This window comes from Micromys minutus (genome assembly GCF_963924665.1).
Source record: "Micromys minutus genome assembly, chromosome: 1".
Lineage (NCBI taxonomy): Eukaryota > Metazoa > Chordata > Mammalia > Rodentia > Muridae > Micromys > Micromys minutus.
In genome coordinates this window covers 156,861,310-156,876,085 of record NC_137969.1, presented here as the reverse complement: position 1 = coordinate 156,876,085, position 14,776 = coordinate 156,861,310, and the positions used below count along the sequence as shown (strand labels likewise).

At 48.1% G+C, this 14,776-nt stretch overlaps 2 protein-coding genes across 2 annotated transcripts in view; both read right to left on the bottom strand.

Moving 5' to 3' along the window:
• The window catches only part of OTOF (otoferlin), a gene marked incomplete at its 3' end in the record, with an annotated part of 124,795 nt that extends 111,499 nt beyond the window's left edge, over nucleotides 1-13,296 (bottom strand). The window contains exon 1 of the mRNA XM_080938499.1: nucleotides 13,205-13,296. The remainder of the gene's footprint in view (nucleotides 1-13,204) is intronic.
• Nucleotides 1,695-14,776, bottom strand: part of CIB4 (calcium and integrin binding family member 4) — a gene marked incomplete at both ends in the record, with an annotated part of 55,322 nt that continues 42,240 nt past the window's right edge. The window contains 4 exons of the mRNA XM_080938509.1: nucleotides 1,695-1,725; nucleotides 3,245-3,333; nucleotides 4,035-4,144; nucleotides 13,205-13,346. Coding sequence (XP_080794635.1) covers nucleotides 1,695-1,725; nucleotides 3,245-3,333; nucleotides 4,035-4,144; nucleotides 13,205-13,346 — 372 coding nt within the window. The remainder of the gene's footprint in view (nucleotides 1,726-3,244; nucleotides 3,334-4,034; nucleotides 4,145-13,204; nucleotides 13,347-14,776) is intronic.

Genomic DNA, 14,776 nt, shown 5'->3' with positions numbered 1-14,776 from the left:
TGTGTGAAGGTGTCCTGAACGCCTGGGGAGAGCTAAGCCCGAGGGGTGTGAACCAAGAAGCACCACCCAGCTGTGCCCAGGTTGAGGCAGGTGGGGCTGGTGGGGGTGACAACGGTAAGGCAGCGGGCCACTCAGGGACGGAGAGCTCCCAACCGCTTTCACTAGTATAACTGAGAACACCCAGCCGCTGCAAGAGCGTACGTCACTAACTCCCTAGGTGTATCTTAGTCCAATCTGATTGATAATCCAAACAACCCAGAATTCTCCCTGGAGCCTTGGCATCATTTAATTGAGCCACCCTTGTCACTGATGAAGGCGGGGAACTTCCGGGATACTGAGAAAGTTGCCCAAGTGCACGCCGTAAGGAAATCACTCGGGCAACATTTGAACCAGGTCTTTTGTGTTCCCCAGTCCTGGTTCCTCAAATACCATACAGCCATGTGGAGACAGAGGGAATCTTTGTAGTCCCAGGGACCTGGTGGTGGGAGGTGGGTGCGAGGGGAGGCCGGCTGAGTCAGTTCTTGAGGAAGCCATCTGAAGCAGGCAAGGTCTTGTATTCGGCACTGACCAGTTGGAGCTGGCTGACTAGGTCTCTACACGTACTTGAGCTTACTTCTTGAAGAGCTGGAGGAGTGAGCTGGGACTAAACTACTTTTAGCAACATGACCTTAGGGAGTGGGTGCCAAGGTCGCAACAAGGCTAGACAGCCTTCAAGGGTCACAGTCTGTTCTCCCAACATGACTGCTTCAGGCATCCTGGGAAACTCTGATAGGACAGAGGGTAGGACACAGAGTCTTATAGATTGCTCTGGGAGATCTCAGATCAGGAGTGTACTACACCATTGGGCTGCCCCAACATTCCACCCATCCTGGATTAGATCAAGGGGACTCTGTTGAGTAATGGGTCCTTATTACCACTGAACAGGGGAGTCAGAACTAAAGGTAGGATTCAAGTGCACACTATGGCAAAATAACTCTTTCTGTGTAATCAATGTTTATTCTCCCCGCTCAGGCCCGCAGAGATAAGAAAAGCCACATGCCCAGTAAAAAGCCATCTGGCAGCTCCCACAAGTTCCCATGATGAACTTCTCCTGTGTTCCAGAGTCTCTAGACATCTGGACCCTAAAGTGTCCCCGGAGTGGCCAAACTCATTACAGGGCTTGGCTGAATGGCAAAGCAAATAAACCCTAAACGCTGGTCACACATGGTCCCATCCCCAAGGCCCAAGGGTGGCAAGCAGGGCCAAGATGTCTTCTTCATGGGAGGAAGCCAGGGAAGCCAGGCGCCAGCTGGAATGACAGCTATGTGTGCATCCTGATCACAAGTAGGTTCTAGAGGAGGGAAGGATGACTATTTCCCTTCTGAACTTTGCTCTGTTTGGCTTAGTCTTCCCCTCTGACAAGGGTCAAGGTTTGAACTCCATCCTCAAAAAGATTGCCATCCCAGCTTGCTGGGAGTTGTTGGCAATCCTGAGCCCTAGAAGGAGCACCAACTCCCTATGTGGGTCCCTGCTTTCAGAGAGCAGTGGATATGGGTAGGGAAACACATATTTATTTAGTAAACAACATTCTAGAGGTGAAGGAGGGACAGAGCTGAGTCATACATCAAATCAGATTCCTCAGTGCCTGGATGAGGGCGGGGAGGGGGCAGTAGTCTCCCTGAAGCTGCTGAACCAGGTGGTGGCCTCCATCCACATCAGCATCCCCAGAAGTGAATCCGAAAGGAGCTGAAAGAGAGACCCAGAGCCATCTTAGGTCCTCGCCTTATCCTCGTGTGTGTGTGTGTGTGTGTGTGTGTGTGTGTACACATGTGCATAAGTGTCAGTGAGGGTGCATGTACACTTATGCACCTGTGTAGAGACCACAGAGCAGTCAGGTATGATTCCTTAGGAGTCATCTACCTTGTTTTTGTTTTTGTTTTCAGACAAAGTCTCTTGCTGGGGCTAGGAAGGCCAAGACAGGAGGGTCCCTGGGCTTGGTAGTGCGAGTTTGCACCACCACATTTGGCTTCTAATGTGAATGGTAGGGATCAAACTCAGGTCTTTATGATTTTGTAGCAAGGAGTTTAAGCTTTTTCCTCAATTCCTAAACTTTAAGCTTCTTTTGGCATCACCGGAACACAAAGGGTTTCTGAATTTTAGGACTCAGTGGAAAGAAACAGGAGTGATTCAGAAACAGGTGCAGGGCAGATGGGATTCCAGTGGCCATGCTGTGGAGGGAGAGGGGTTTCTTTTGATGGGGGTCATGCAATCATGGTATCTCTAGGTTCTACCCTAGACCCAGCCCTGGAACCTAGAGATGCCATGTCCATCCAGGTGGTTGGAAGAAACATGACATCTGAACCCCGCTGGGCCAGTCAGAATCCCTCTGTTTGGGAATTCAGAATTGAGCTGAGACATTACTTAAAAGTCACTGAAGTTAAATCAAAATCAAACAGACACAAGCTATTGGGAAGCCATGACACATGACAAACCATGTCTGACAACACAGAGGTTGCCAATGTACAGAGGAAGGTCTGTAGAAGAGAGAAAGGAGGGAGGGAGAAGGGAATGTACAGCTATCTCGAGTTGTGCCAAGGTCCTTGCTAGACCTGGCTCCATCCTTTTTTGAATTGGTTTGTAAAATTTCCAAGAACCATCACCCTTCTTCAAAGTCGTCTTACCTATGAGATCAAGGGGCAGCATTAGGGACAAGTGCTAAAGGCACGTGTCAACAGGTGCCAACTCGGCATACGTATGAAAGGTCACACTCTACAGGTCTCTTTGGTCACAGTGAGGAGCATTTCTAGAGATGATGCATTCACCCTGAATTGGAAGAAACTAGAAAACTGGCAAATATGGCCTTGGACATCCAGAGAGCCAGACATTTGGAGGGAGTCTGGAGTGTGGATCACTGAGACCTCTTCTACTCTACAGTGGAACGATTTTTTTTCTATTGTCGTCTCCCAGTGTATCTGTGTAGTAATAAGTAGGCTATGCTCAGGTCTGATCTGCAGGCCAGCATGAAGATATACATAGATGTCTGCCATCGGGGGCAATGGCTCTGAGGTTGCACCAATCCCGCACATGGTTTGCAAGCTCTGGAATCCTGTCAGCCCCTGTCTCGGTCCCTCAAGGTTAGCTGATTTCTCAGTGAAGCCCTGGAAACTCATGGGATGACGGAGATAGTCCTTGGTCCAGAGGAGACTAGAGAGCCTTTTCTGCCTCCAGCACTGCTAGAAAGCCCCTGCCTTCAAGATTGTCTTACTTCATGAAATCAGGAGATTTGGCCATTGCATGTTCAAACTCAGAGAAGGAGAGCATGTTGTCATTGTCCAGATCTGACTCTCTCAGGACCTGGTGGAAGAAAGGAAACCGAGAGGAGCCTTGGGTCTGACAGGAGATGGTCTGTGTAGAGAAAATACCCACCACGTGCCACGGTGCATCAGGGCCCCTGTCACACAGAAGTGAAGGTGTGTGAGCTAAGGTAGGGGTGGAGGAGGATTCATGGGCTTTCTCCTGGAAGGGCTCTTCTCATGGGGGCCTCTAGCACCAACATGGATGTGAGGACAGTGGGCCCCATTCATCCTATTACCCAGACATTAACATGGGCACTGCACTGTAAGAAGCCTGAGTCAGGCAGGAGGTGGTACCATCCAGACCTGAGATACAAAGTGGTCCTCACAGCCTGTGAGCACACGGGCCTGTGCCCCATCTTAGGTTTTCAGGGCTGTCTCTGTGCCTCTTCACTAGGACATCTGGGCACTGTGCTTTTACTGAATAAAATAGGACAGGACATTGTAATCCTTGGTATTCCATCTGGGTGGGAGGTTCTCAGGTAAGGAAGGATATATTGCTTGGGGGAACATAGACAATTCTCATTGGAAGGACAGACAAGGCTGTTTTCTCCACTGTATGCCCACTTCTCAGGGCACCATCCCCATGATAACTTTATGGGACACTGAACTGATCCCTTCCAAAGAAGATGGCCTGATATCCGGAGGCTCTGGGTGACTACCGAGAGCCATGATTCCACCCTTTAGCCTCTGGATACACACGTGGTGTGTGACGTCCATCAGCAGGTCCTCTGACACGTCGTCACTTTTCAGTAGTCTTAGCACTATCTTCTGGAGGTCTTCCTCGTCAATGAAGCCATTCTCGTTAAAATCTGCAGAGGAGATGGAGGCTGGGTCCCTGGTCCATGGACCAACTCCCATAAGTCTCTGGGAGCTCAGGTATGACCCACTTGCCCCAAATGGGTCTAAAATCTGGGACATGGGGGCTAGCTGTCTTGCAGGTGTGAGCCACGCTGCAGAACAGCCAGCTGTGGACAATACTAAGTAAGGAAAGAAGGATCTCAATAATATAGTCATTGACTGTGTGCCTACTGTGTGCTCAGATGCGACCTACTTTAAGTCATTGAATCATCATCTACTTTTTTGATCTCTTATTTTGCCAAGAGGAGGCTGAGGTTCAGGTATGATATGGCTTGTCCATGGGGCCAGGGAATGGAAAAGCAAAGTTCAAATCTACCTAGGCTGACTTGGCCCCATGTTGAAGCCCATGAATTTCCATTTCAGAACTCAGAAGCCATGTTGTGGTTTGGTAGCCAGGAGCCAGGCAGAGTAGAGAAGTGGACGGTGGCCTGGGTTTGGAACCCAAATCCTTGGGCACCTTCCCATGCTTCTGTCTCTGTGTAGTAGCTGCCTGGGTGACCTGGACATGAGTCCCAGCTTCTCAGGGAGGTGGGAAGTTCTTGGCTTGTAACACTAATGGGTTGGCTTCAAGGACTCCAACCCTACCCTCAGAGGGGCTGGAGTAAGATTCCATAGAGCTTGACATCTGCATTCTGAGGCAGTGCCCAGCACAGAGCAGAGACTGGAGAATAAGTGGATGTATGGATGCCCACTAGCCCCTAGTCGTCGATGGGGTCATGACTAAGTCCCTACATTCAGACTCTACAGGAAATCTGTGCTTTTAACACACACAACTGCCTCCATGACAGAAAGCCACCTACCCAAACTTAACACTTGCTGCAAGAGGTGGTCACATGGCTAAGATCCGAAGAACGGCATATACGCAGAAGGGAAAATGACTTCTGGGAAGATCTTTGAGACAATAAGGTAACCATGGAGTGGAAAGCAAAGAAACAGGTAGAAGGAGCCTGGGGCCCTAATGCCACAGAGTCTTAGAAGCCAACAGCTACTTTTGACTTCTCCACATCGTGTGTGTGTGTGTGTGTGTGTCTGTGTGTGTGTGTGTGTGTGTGTGTGTGTGTGTGTCTGTGTGTGTATGTCTGTGTGTATGTCTGTGTGTGTGTGTGTCTCTGTGTGTGTCTGTATGTATAACATGTCAGCTTGCTATTTGAGCCTCAGTTTCCCTATCTGTAACATGGGAACAATATTATCTCTACAGTGTGAAGGTTAAATAGGAAATACTTAGCCATCCCTTGTCATGAGTCTGGAACACAGAAGATGCCTGTTAGCTGTAGCCAGGACTTAATTCTCCATTACTCGCTTATGGCTAAGTACTAAAAATGAAAACCCAAGGGAGAGGCTCTAACATCCCACTTTGAAGAATGACAACTAGAGCTAGTGGGTTATATTAGAGAAACTGAGGCCCAGAGTCTGCAAGTACCAGAGTCCTGTGGCAGAGCCAAGACATGCCTGTCCCCAAAGGCATTCTTGGCCCATGGCTGGAGCCCTAGTCCAAGCTGCTCTTGGGCGCTCGCCCTGCTCAGCCTTCCCTTCCTAACTCCTCCACACCACAGGAAGTCAGTCGGAGGAGCAGGTGAAAGGGGTGGGGGCAGAGGAAGCGCTGAGCAGCCACAGTGACACCACACTGCCAGTAAGCTCCTCTGCAGTCTCTCTGCAAGCCCCTGCAGTGTCCCCAGGCATCCTGCTGGCCTGGCTCCCACATGCAGAGACTACAGAAAATGACATGGCTTTGGTCCCAAGCCATCTGAAAACAGAATAATTTGCTAGAGTAAATGTAGTCCTGGATGGTTCCTGTCCTTTGGGGGTGCAAGGGCAGAGCAGTCTGGGAGAGGGCTAGGGCCAGGAGTCTGTCCATTGGCTGGGTGGCAGTCTATGCTGACCCAGCAGTCTTAGACCCCACAGCCTGTGAGTGGCCACTCGGGTGGGGGTGGGGACTTTCTCTCACTTGTTTCTCAACACCATGGAGGTTAGAAACCGGCATGGTTAAGGCTCAGTCACCAGTTCCCTGGGAAACATGCTCCCTCCAAGAACTGCTGTAAGCAAACAACACTCAATGCTTGCAGACCAAGGGCAAGTTTTCAATACCTTTCCAACAGGCTCCCTCCACTGCCTCAGCTAACCTCTGGCATTTCTGTGGGTGGGCTAGGTCTCAGGAAACTGTGGCCCAGATGTTGGTCTCTGACAGGTGGTAAATCTTCTTGGAGATATGAAGAGATGTGGCATTGGTCACCCGGGGGCAGGAGGGGGGACAGAATGTCCCTCAAAGCAGAACTGGGAGGTGAGTTCCAGGTCCCAAGGTGCTCTTGCTCCTCTGCAGTCTCGTCCAGTAGCCATTTTCAAAACAGTCGTTGTTCAAGACAGCACTGGGTTCAGATGAAAATTCATGGCTTCCCTGTCTCTGCTGCATCCATGGGTGGCCATATGACATCATTCTGGCCCATGAAATATAAACTGAAGGGGTCTTGGTGGAGTTCCAAGAAAGCTTGTGAGACGAGGAATCAACTTATTTGTGTCTTTGGATGTAAATTCCATCTTTCTTCCTTCTCCCACCCCGCCCCCACACACCACTTTCCCTGCCTAGAATAAAGATGAGAAGACTGTGGGCACAAAAGCCATTTTGTGCCCATGAGGACAATAGAAAAACACTCTTGTACCAACACTTTACAGACGAGGAAGCCTAAAGGACTCTGGGTCCTTAATCTCTGGAGCCAGCATTCCGGCTCTGGCCTGCCTGATTACAGACCTTGGTTTTTAACCAGGGACACAGTGACACATAGCCGGATGCAGTGACTTCCAAATCTGCTGCACATTAGAAACACCCAGGGGGCTTTGCAAAAGCCCCACAACCAGGATCGACTATTGCTTCAAGTTGTTTCCTGGCTTGTTTTTACTCCCAGGTGATTCAAGTGTGCAATCAGCTTCGGGAGGCAGGAGACTAAAACATGGCTTTCTAGACGTTTTAGGGGCAGAGATTGGGGCTGGGGGTGTCTTAGTCAGGTGCAGATTTGATTCTGAGGTGTAAGGGGGACAGAGTCTACATGTTTGGCATGCTACCTAGCAACACTGATGTGCCTGGTCCCCGAATTTGGCTGAGAGTTATCAAGTGAGGGGCATCGAGAAGTCTTTGAATTCTTGTGAGAATCACTACCATGAGCATTACTAACACATTCTGTCTCTCTCTTTACTCTTCTTTTTCATTCCTCTTCTTCCTTCCTTATGGGCCATAACTTCGGACTTACTGAGTAGCTCTGTGTACCCAGCTTAAGACACAAGGATCTACTGAGCAGACAGCCATGTAAACTAGCAAATCTTCAGATGAAGAGAACTTGGACTTGTCTGGGAATCTTGGATGTGCAGCCTGGGGCATGAGTCCCAGATACCTATTCACACCACTGTTTTTCATGGAGAAGCTGAGCTTTTGGTCTTTGTGCTTGGAGATCCTTGGGGAAGGGGAGTAACTGTGTGCTTTGGGGGCTTGGAGAGGAGTGGAGGAAGATTCGGGGACACTGGTGGTGGTTGGTAGAGTGTGTGTCTGCTCTCAGGCTTGGCCCGAGTCACTCAGTCAGACCTCTGAGGACTGAACATTCTCACTTCTGAAGCTAAACAAAGTTGGCTCTGCGTCTAGAAGATGCTTGTGAGCATCTGATCCTTAATGGGTTTGGAGATTTTGTTTATTAGGCTCTTGAAACCACAGAAGCAGAGCACCTTTCCTTCCTTCCTTCCTTCCTTCCTTCCTTCCTTCCTCCTTCCTTCCTTCCTCCTTCCTTTCTTCTTTCTTTCCTTCCTTTCTTCCTTTATCCTTCCTTCCTTCTTTCCTCCTTCCTTCCTTTTTTCCTTTCTGTTTTCCTTCTTTCTTTTCTTTCTTACTTTTGTCAAGACAAAGTCTCACAAATCTCAGGTTGCCCTTGAATTCACTATGCACAGGATGACTTTGAACTCCTGCTTCTCGTAGCTTTCCTGCTTCCATGCTGAGATTACAGGCTTGAGCCACAACACCCAGCCTTTCCAGTCCCTGAGAAGTGTTTTCACCTCTGGTTTATTCATGAGACTCTGCATTTCTTTTGGCTGTAGGTAACTGGGCAAGGCTGATTCCAACCCAAAGTATCAGATCATTTGCTTTGGCTGAGCCATTCAGCTAAATGACTGAACCATTCAGTCTTCTGAGAGACTGAAAGGGAGAATCAGTGTCTGTGGCTAGTTACTCAGAGTATGAACAACAGGTCATGTAGGCATGAAGGTAGCCATCTTTAGTCCACGGGCACAGATGAGGTCACTCAGGTCTGAGAAAACAGAGGTTTACTTAACAGCCATGCAGAGACACTACTTAGCTTTCTGGCAGCTTCCTAGCTGTAGCCCAAGGCTTCATTCTCCTGGACATACTCCATACCTGTGAGTAGAGAAACTTCTCAGAGACATATATCTGGAGCTGAGTTTGATGGTACTTGCCTATAATACCAGAACTCTGGAGGTAGGGACAGGAAGATCAGGAGTTCAAGTGAATTTGTGGCTAGCCTGGGCTACGTGAACACTTTTCTCATGCTCTGCCCCTCTACCCACCAAAATCCACACCCCTTGGTGCTGTTTGGTTTGGATGGAGACTGTAACCTGCTTCCAACCAACAGAGTTTGGCAGGTATGATGGGATGGATGGTACTTTCACAGTCAGACTGTACCATGGAAGACTTCATTCTAATAGGTGAGTTAAGGGCCATTTCCCCTCATTATCTCTGAAAGTAAGTGGTCACATTGGCAAGACTGTGTGGCAAGGGTCCAAGGGTAGCCTGCAGAAGCTGAGGGCAGACTCCTGCTCCTAGGCAGCAAGAGGCCAGGGCCAAAGGTCCATGAAACAAGAACTGGGCTATGCCAGCAGCTTGAGGGGCTTCCCCAGCCAGCGTTCTCCAGATGAGATGCAGCTTAGCTAGAACTTTGAGGGGAGTTTTGTTTGAGGAGACTTTAACAGCCTGCTGGGAGTGGAGGTTCACACTTTCAGTCCAGCACTGGGGAGACAGATCTCTGTGAGTTCCCAACCAGCCAGGACTATATAGTGAGACCCCATCACAAAGAGAATTAAAAATAAAATGAGGAGGAGGGGGGAGGAGGGAAGTGGAAGAGAAAGAGGGGGGAGGGGAGAGGGGAAGGAGGGAGGAGGAGAAGGAGGAGGAGGAGGAGGGGGAGGAAAGGGGAGGGGGAAAGAGGAAAGAAGGATACAATTAAGCCAAGCCTGGAGTCTTAACTGGCAGGCACCCGAAGCCATGAGCTTTGGTTGCTTTTTTTATACCCACACGGTATAAGACTAAGATCCACTGTCTGTCTTTTAGTTGTTGCTTCACGAGCTAAGTTTCTGTGACTTGCATCCCACATACTCTTGGCTGAGATAAGAAGGTTGAGTTGGGTCACTGTTCTGCCAGAGGAGCTGTCTTGTCCCAGAGAGTGTGACGGGGACTTCAGTCAGCACAGCTACCACATCTGACAGAACTCTGGTGGTGACTAACAAGCTAGGACTCTTGGGAGTCAGGAACACAACTTAGGGGTGCTTGGGATAAGGAGGGGGAGCTGTAGAGAAACACAGACAAAGACACACACAGACAGACACACACTCAGACACATAGACACACACAGACATATGTAGAGACAAACACAGATAGAGACACAGATAGAGACACAGACAGACACACACAGACACATAGACACAGGCATAGACAGACACACAGAAACAGATGCACAGACACACAGACCTGATGACACTGCTGAGCTAATATATGCGTGTGTGATTTCATTTGGCTCAGGATTTATTCACTATAAATTTGTATCTTGTATACAATTTAAGACATCTGGGGTGATTAGTTCTTCAGATATCTTTCTTACCCTTTGCATTCAGGACTCACTGGATCAAAGGGCTGTACATTTCAACCTTCCTAACTCAGAATGTCCCAGAGGCCCTGTTCTTTAATTCTCTCAATATTTGCTTTCTCGGTTATTCATATTTTTTTCTTTGTGTGTTTTCAGATTTACCCTTTCCTCTGTGTTTTTGTGTTTGTTTGGCTTTATTTGTGGTGGGATATGAACCTAAGGCTGTTGCAGTCCGGGCAGACGCTCTGCCTTCGAGCTACATCCTGGCACTTTACTTTTTTTAAACGTTGTAATATAGACTTGCTAAGTTACCCAGGCTAGCCTTGAAATTGTGATCCTCCTGTCTTAGTCTTCCCAACAGCTGGAATTACATGACGAAGCTACCAGACTCCACCCATTTAATTCCTTCTCATAGCTGCATTTTTTTTCTTCTGAGATTTCATATCTTTTCTTTTCTTTTTGTGAGTCGATTCTCTTTTACTTTATTGGAAATGGTTATTGTGATAGTCAATCTTATGTGTCAATTTGACTTGGCTGAGGAATGCCCAGATAAAGGCAGAAAAAAATTATTTCCTGGTGTGTCTGTGAGAATTTCTGGAACAGATTAGCATTTGAATCAGTCAACTGAATAAAGAAGGTCACATTCAGATCTGCCTGAGAGTCCCTTCCTGGTTGGGGGAGGGCGGCCTCCTGAAGCCTAGGCCCTAAGTCAGGAGCTATTGGCAGTTAACAGTTGTGGGGGAGGGAGGAGTAGCTTTCTTCAGTGGTGTAGACACTGGTAAATTGCCCATGCCTGTAACTCTGAATAAACCACAATGGATCTATGGACGATCTCTCTCTCTCTCTCTCTCTCTCTCTCTCTCTCTCTCTCATACACACACACTCACTCACACACACACACACACACACACACACACACACACACACACACACACACACACACACACACACGAAAGTCTGAGGAATGAAAGGCAGCACTAGGAATTGGAAATGAATAAATACATTACACAAGGGCCAAAGCTCATCTGTTTTGAGCTTGAACTGCTCTTGCAGAGGACCTGAGTTTTCTTCCTTGCAAACATGCTAGGATGCTCACAACTAGCAACTTCAAAGATTCCAAAACCCTTTTCTGGCCTACTTGGGTACTGCACACACGCGCGCTCCAACACACACACACACACACACACACACACACATACACACACACACACACAGACACACACACACACACACACACACACACACACACAAATAAGTAAAAATTTAAAAAACAAGATCACATTTGTCAGTGTGGGTGGGTGTCACCCAGTCAGGCAAAGGCCCAATAGGACACCAGACAGAGGAGGAAGGGGCGTTTCTCTTTCTGCTCTGGCCTTGGTCCACAGCACTCTTGGTTCTTGTGCCTTTGGACTGAATTAAATCACATCCGTTCTCGGTGTCTCCAAGCGGATTTCAGGGTTGCCTGCCACCCTAGTTATCTAAGCCAGTTGCTATACTTCATCTTCCTCCTCCTCCCTCTCTTCCCCTCTCCACCCCTGCATCCTTTCCTCCTTGTCTCCTTCTCTTTCTCCGAAGAACCAAAGACTGTTGTGATGGCTGTTTTAAAACTTTTTATCAGCGGATTTCAGTATCTGGGTCATGTCAGAGTCAGTCTCTGTTCTGGAGGCTGCAGTAAGATTTAAAAGAATGTTCTTGCATTTCAGGGCATTTTTAGGTTTCATTTGGAGGGTTGTAAATGTTTGTCATAGGGACTCTGAGTTCTGTTATATTTCTCCAAAACAGGACTGACATTTTTGGTTTAATTCAGACTGCAATCCTGTCATTCGGGTTCTTCGAATGACAGAGAATTTGGGGTTGTTTGTTTAGTTTGAGAATTAAAGCCAGACCCTTGTCTATCCTGGGCAAGCATTCTACCACTGCGCTATAGTGCTAGCCCATGACTTCAAGACGAAGTCTCACTATGTAGCCCAGTTTGTGTTCAAAGTTGTGATCCTTCTGCCCCAGCCCTTGAGTGTTAGGATTACTGGTCTATGCTACCGGTAGGTAATCTTAGGGAGTTCAGGTTTTCCTCAGCCTGCCTGAGTCTGCTCACTGATGTCTGAGGCTGAGAGAAGCTGGATGGTTTACTTAAACTGAAAGGGCAGGACTGGCCCACACTGTTCTGCCTCTGCCAGCAAAGAGTTACCGCGATATCCTCAAAGACAGATGTGGTCTGTGGAGGGCATCTCAAAGTTTCCTTGATTCTTGCCTTTTGGTTGCTTTGGAGTATCTCACTGTGCTAAGGGGACATTGCAAGTCAAAGGGCAGATCCCAGAGACTTCAGAGATATGATCTCTCTCAAGTTCCTTTCCTTTCAAGATAAGAAAAGTGATTCTCAGGAAATCGAAATGACTTGGTCGAGCCTACAAAGTCATTGTGTGCAGAGATGTTTCTAGTGCTCCAGTCTTGCAAATTCCATCCAACCCTCCTGCCCGGCAAGACCAAGTTCTCTGCACCCACAGGGGTCTTCTTTTTCTCTCTGGCCTTCTCAGAGAGAAATTGTTAAATAGCCACACTGGCCACCCTAAGTACCCTTGGATGGCATTATGATTTGAACCTGAACTAGCCCTTTCCAGGGTCATGTGTTTGAACAATTGGTCCCCAGCTGCTGGGTGCTGTTTTGGAAGACTGTGGAACCTTTGGGAGGAGGAACCAAGCCAGGGGGGAAATGGATTTCTTAAGTGGGTAGGACTGGATTATGGTACCACACAACATTCTGTGTCACCTCTGATTCCCGTTCCACCAACACATAAGGAGGTGAGGTATCCCAGCCGCACATTCCAGCTCCTGTGGGCTGCTTGTCAGCCACCACACTGTCCCTGCCACAGTGGACTATATATGCCTTCAATCTGAGCCCAAAGAAATTCTCAGCTGCTTCTTGTCAGCTGTGTTGGCCGTAGCAATAATGAAAGCCACTTAACAGATGAAACGGAGGGAAGAGCCTCTGTTGATTAGAGCAGAGATTGTTATTTCATCGTACTCAAGAAACATGATATATTCTCATAAAGAGCCAATAAACTCCAGTCACACAACCCCATCAGCGGTTGGATTTCAGACATGGCAGGTCCTCTTTGGCTCCTTTCTCCTCCCCACTCAGCACCAGGCCCCAACCAAGGTACCCACCGTAAATGCGAAAGGCATATTCAATCTTCAGGCTGGGGCAGGCCTGCTCACTGAATACAGATGCCATGCCCAGCACATCCTCAAAGGAGAACACGTTGTTGTGGGAAAATACCCTGCAGATTCGGTCTCGGAAGGGGTTGACCTGTGATGGGGGTGGGGGAGATGAGGTCTGTCAGGGTCAGGATGTGGCCTCCCTGGCCACCTGTCTCTAGCTCCATGTCCTGTCTTGAGATAAAAAAAGGTATGATAGAGCCACTCAGGACAAGGGGCCCTGCTGATGTCTGTCTCTCTGCTCACACATACCTTCTGCACATACAGTCCAATGGCCTGTGCTTTGGTTGTATAACTGAGTTCCCTTATGACTATTAAACTCCCCTCCATTTTATGTTTAAACCTTTGAAATTTGAAAAAAAAAATTTAAAAATGGATAAAAATAAATAAAATCTATCATCAGCTCCTCAGAGTTAACCACTATCAGCATATTGATGTAGCAGTCAGTAGATCTACGTTTAATGCCATGTCATTAGCTAGGAAACAACTGTTATATAGATGCATTCATTACCTATCCCTCAGAGTTAAGGACTTCTGTGCAGCAGAGGGATAATAATCATGTCTACCTTGTAGGACTGCCATGAGGAATAAGTAGAAAAATTACCCAGTGTCTGATAAATATAGCTCAGTCGATGAGAGATGTTAGTTGCTACTTAACTACCACAGAATCAGCAGAGACGTTTTCAAATTAGGTTCTCAGCTTGGAAATGCAGTGCAGCGGTTGGGCATTTGCTAGTGTGTATGACACTTTGAGCTAGATCTCCACCCCACTCCCCTACCCTACACACACACACACACACACACACACACACACACACACCAAATTAGATTCCCAGATTACCAAGGGCCACGCAACTTTAGCAGCTCTGGTTCCCTCACACTGACCCTGGCCTTGGCCCAGGAGCATCCTCCTCCTATGCTGACTTTCCTCCAAATAGGCTTGTGATGTTCCAGCAGCCATGTGCCAGCTCAGACAAACAGCTATTTCAGCAACTCTTCCTCCAGGCCTTGGAGATGGTGAGGGCTTTGGGGTGAGGGGGCAGATCTCCTTAGAGTTTGCTATCATTTAGATATAATTGTTTCCCCAAAGCCTGCGTGTTAATGGTTTGATCCCCAGGAAGTAGTAGGAGCTTTAGAAGGTGGGGCATAGTGAACGGTGGTAGGACATTGGAAAGTTGTTGCCTCACCATAGTCCCCAAAGCAATGGGACCAGATGACCAAGGGCTGAAATTACAAAGGCACAATCACTTTCTAACATGGCCTCAGAAGGGATTGTAGTATAGTAACAGCCAATCACTGCAGAGCTCAGCAGGGTACCACATGGAGGCCTGCTTGGCAGTCTTTGAAAGTAGCAAGTTCTGCTTTGACACCTCTGCTTACTTTCCTTGACTTCCAATATTTTCCCAGCTCCCAGGATACCTTTCTGCAGTTGCTCAGTGCCCCCACCCCTGCCTGTTCTCAAGTTGCCTGACAACAAACCTTATCAAACTCCCAACTCTCTCTGGTCCTTCAAAACAAACC